The sequence below is a fragment of the Lactuca sativa genome, chromosome 1 (assembly GCF_002870075.4).
Source record: "Lactuca sativa cultivar Salinas chromosome 1, Lsat_Salinas_v11, whole genome shotgun sequence".
In the NCBI taxonomy this organism is placed as follows: Eukaryota; Viridiplantae; Streptophyta; class Magnoliopsida; order Asterales; family Asteraceae; genus Lactuca; species Lactuca sativa.
The window spans coordinates 106,505,295-106,508,554 of record NC_056623.2 but is presented as its reverse complement, the minus strand read 5'-3'; the positions used below and the strand labels follow the sequence as shown (position 1 = coordinate 106,508,554).

The 3,260-nt window shown below is 34.7% G+C and overlaps 1 protein-coding gene across 1 annotated transcript; it reads left to right on the top strand.

Annotated features, from left to right (window-relative positions):
• The first annotated feature begins 1,367 nt into the window (after positions 1-1,367).
• Positions 1,368-2,479, top strand: LOC111879272 (25S rRNA (cytosine-C(5))-methyltransferase NSUN5-like). Its single transcript, XM_023875732.1, has 5 exons — positions 1,368-1,383; positions 1,710-1,853; positions 1,944-2,005; positions 2,101-2,188; positions 2,301-2,479. Exons 1-5 carry the CDS (start codon positions 1,368-1,370, stop codon positions 2,477-2,479), a joined length of 489 nt encoding a protein of 162 aa, XP_023731500.1.
• The last annotated feature ends 781 nt before the right edge of the window (positions 2,480-3,260 follow it).

The following is a 3,260-nucleotide window of genomic DNA, read 5'->3' as shown; positions in this document are numbered from 1 at the left end:
CTCTCGTAAAATCGCACAGAGCCATTCTCTCCCTCCTCCTCTCTCTCTAACCCTAGACACAGCCACTAGCCATTCACGACGATGTCTTCTTACCCTTTCCTTCTTCCTTGATCCATATTTTTGACCTTCGTCGAAGCTATCTTCTTCTCCCCTGCCGCTATCTTCTTATGGCTCCATATAATAAAATCGGCAACCAAAAAATCAGGCTCACTTCTTATTTTGCTTCTCTGTCTCCCACAAAAACCCTAGTTTCTATCACCACTTCTTGTCCCTCACAGATGATCTCATTTAAATCTTATTCTTACGTTCTCTTCTTATAATTCTTAAACCCTGCTTCAAAGAACTAGGGATGCAGACCTAATAAAATCCTTCATAGAACCGGTGATTGGGGGTTTGCGGCTCTTCACGCCGACAACGCCCTACTGCAACTCATGATGGGGCCCAACGGTGAAGCAATTACATAACATGGTTGACTGTTCTTGCATCCTCACTTGTTCTGTGTAAGCTTGTTTTGAGTGTATTAATGAAAGTAAGATTTCATAATTAGGGGTTAGGGTTTGGAGTGATTTGGGGAGATAATTGGATTGGGTAGTCTTCTTCTTCCCACAGTTGGGCCACCGATAAAACTGCATGCAGGGCTTCGGAGGAACTAGGCAGGTAGAGGTTTGTGTGCTTTTTTGTTGGGCAAGATCATCAGGCAGGTTGCAACTACTCTTCCCCTCCCTTTCTCTCTTTCTCTCTCATCTATCATCTCTCACGCTATAATAAACTCCCCTATTTTCAGCTTAATTTTGATTCACAGGTTCATATTGGGATTGTTTCATCTATCTTTTAATTGTTTTCGTGTGGTTCATAGTGAGTTTATTCCGTTGATTAGTTTTGAGAACGCTTCAATTTTGTTGCTATTTATATCTATAGTTTTACCAAAAGATTTGAAGTAAGTTTTAGTTGTTTATCTACGTAAGCTTGATTGATTAGGTATGGCTAAACTAGAGATGTTGAATTGAAATATAAATGCTTTGTTTATATCTATAGTTTTACCAAAAGATTTGAAGTTAGTTTTAGTTTTTTATCTGTGTAATCTTGTTTTGAGTGTATTTATGCAAGTAAGATTTCGTAATTTTTTTCATTGTGGTTTACTTTATTTCATTGTCTTTTTTGATCCATAATTACATTAAACATAATTTCTTGTTTTTATTTAGTGTAAGGCAAGCTCCATTGTGGCAGTTGCCCTTCGGCCTAAACCAGGGTAGGAGGTTTGTTAATCTTTGGTTATATTGGTAAGCCCCAACTTTATTGGTTTATAGCATCGGGGTATTTTTGTCTTTTATCTATTTATTTCCCTATTAGTGAGTCTAGAGCCAATCATGGGTGGAAAACAATGTTAGTAGGGACAACACCTGACTATGCTGGTTGTTTTTCCCTTTTGTCTTGTCTTTAGTTGTATTATATATAGTCCTTTTGTTTTAGAGAGTCTGTAGCTAAGAATTAATATTTAAGAGAACTTTGTTCTTCTTTTGGAGAGAGTATTCCTTTGGGATGAATGGAAATCTATCTTTAATTTTATCCTAGTTTGATTATCAGTTCAAGAATGTATCAGGCCCTATCATATATGTAATTAATGACTGTTTTCTAGGGCTATTTTGGGTGTTTATTTTTAATTTTGATTAATATGTAAATGTTTGACTGTTTTTTTGTTCTTATTACAGTTATTGATGCATGTGCAGCTCCTAGAAATAAAACTATACACCTTGCTGTTGTTATGAAGGGTGAAGGAAAAATTATTGCTTGTGAACTTAATAAAGATAGAGTTAAGAGGTTGGAACACACCACAAACTTGGCAGGGGTCACCAGTATCCTTACACTTTTTTTTCATTAACTGTTGCATGGATAAATAAATGTTTTAATAATATTTAAGAAAATAGACTTGATATGATTTATAGATGTGGAAGTTTTGCACGAGAATTTCATGAACTTGAATCCTGAAGATGAATTGTATTCCAAGGTAGGTTTTTACTTACTTTGAGAATGATTTGAAAATCTGAATTTCTATTTTTAGACGTATGCATTATTTATGTGATTTTTGTTGGCTGCTTTTAGGTTCGGACTATATTGTTAGACCTTTCATGTTCTGGATCTAGGATAGTCGCTGATAGATTAGATTATCTGCTTCCATCACATAGCTCAGGTAAATTGCTAAAAATAAATCCATTAAACATACAATCTTAGGCCTAAATTTATTTTATTTTTTGTTTTGATTAAACTTTTATGTTTTTTTGATATTTTTATGTTGGGGGAAGGTAATGGTGATGGTGATGACGTGGGCCGACTCCACAAACCTGCTGCTTTCCAGGAGAAGGCATTAATTCATGCATTATCTTGTAAGTTGGAATTCAACAATTCAGGAGAAGGCATTATGGTGACTTGTAAGCCTCAGATATGGAATGTGTGGCAATATGAACTGGTCAAGGCTGATTAAATGAGGTCAAACACGTGGTTGATTGTTATCTTACAATGCAGTTGATTATGAAAATTTGAAACCACATTTTATGGATGGTCTAGATGTCTAACTAGCTGTATGTATACCCTTCTCTCACCTCAGCTGTATGCATACCACTATGAGTCTAAAAACTAAATATTTTTCTTGAAAGTTAATTGGTTTGTTAATGAATGTAGAAGAAAAAGCGTCCAAAAAGTGGTCCTGAAACTAATGGTTTTTCATATTTCTTTTTTATATAGTTTTTCAGAAACTTACCATTTTAATATGTTTTTGTAGACAAACAGTGATTTGGATGCCAAACCAATGATGATGCTTTTGGGTCAAAACTCAACAGGGAAAACAACCTTCATCAAACATTTTCTTAGAAGTAGCTATCCAGGTAACCCACACACCCCTTCTCTCTCTCTCTCTCTCTCTCTCTCTCATATGAATAAGTTTTGACCATCTTTCTAACAGGAGATCATATTGGACCAGAGCCAACTACAGATAGATTTGTTGTTGTTATGGTATGCTTTATATCTCCATTTTACCTTTTTGATTTTATTTCAATATATCTTTTTATTGATGGTGTTGTATGGTGCGCAAAATTATTTGGAACTCTTCAACATGAGAAGAGTTATTGAAATTTCTATACCAGAAGCTTATACATTGAAGTTGAAGTTGGTTTTTGTCTATGTGGGCAATTTTTTCACTAAAGGTATATATGTATTCAATCATTTCATCATTTTTAAATCCTCAAATAATCCATTTCATTTGTGAG

Bases quoted from the DNA above. Each gene is read 5' to 3' on its own strand.
- LOC111879272 (XM_023875732.1), top strand. The intron at 1,854-1,943 runs GTATCCTTACAC...TATGATTTATAG, and splicing joins AAACTTGGCAGGGGTCACCA to ATGTGGAAGTTTTGCACGAG. The intron at 2,189-2,300 runs GTAAATTGCTAA...TGTTGGGGGAAG, and splicing joins GCTTCCATCACATAGCTCAG to GTAATGGTGATGGTGATGAC.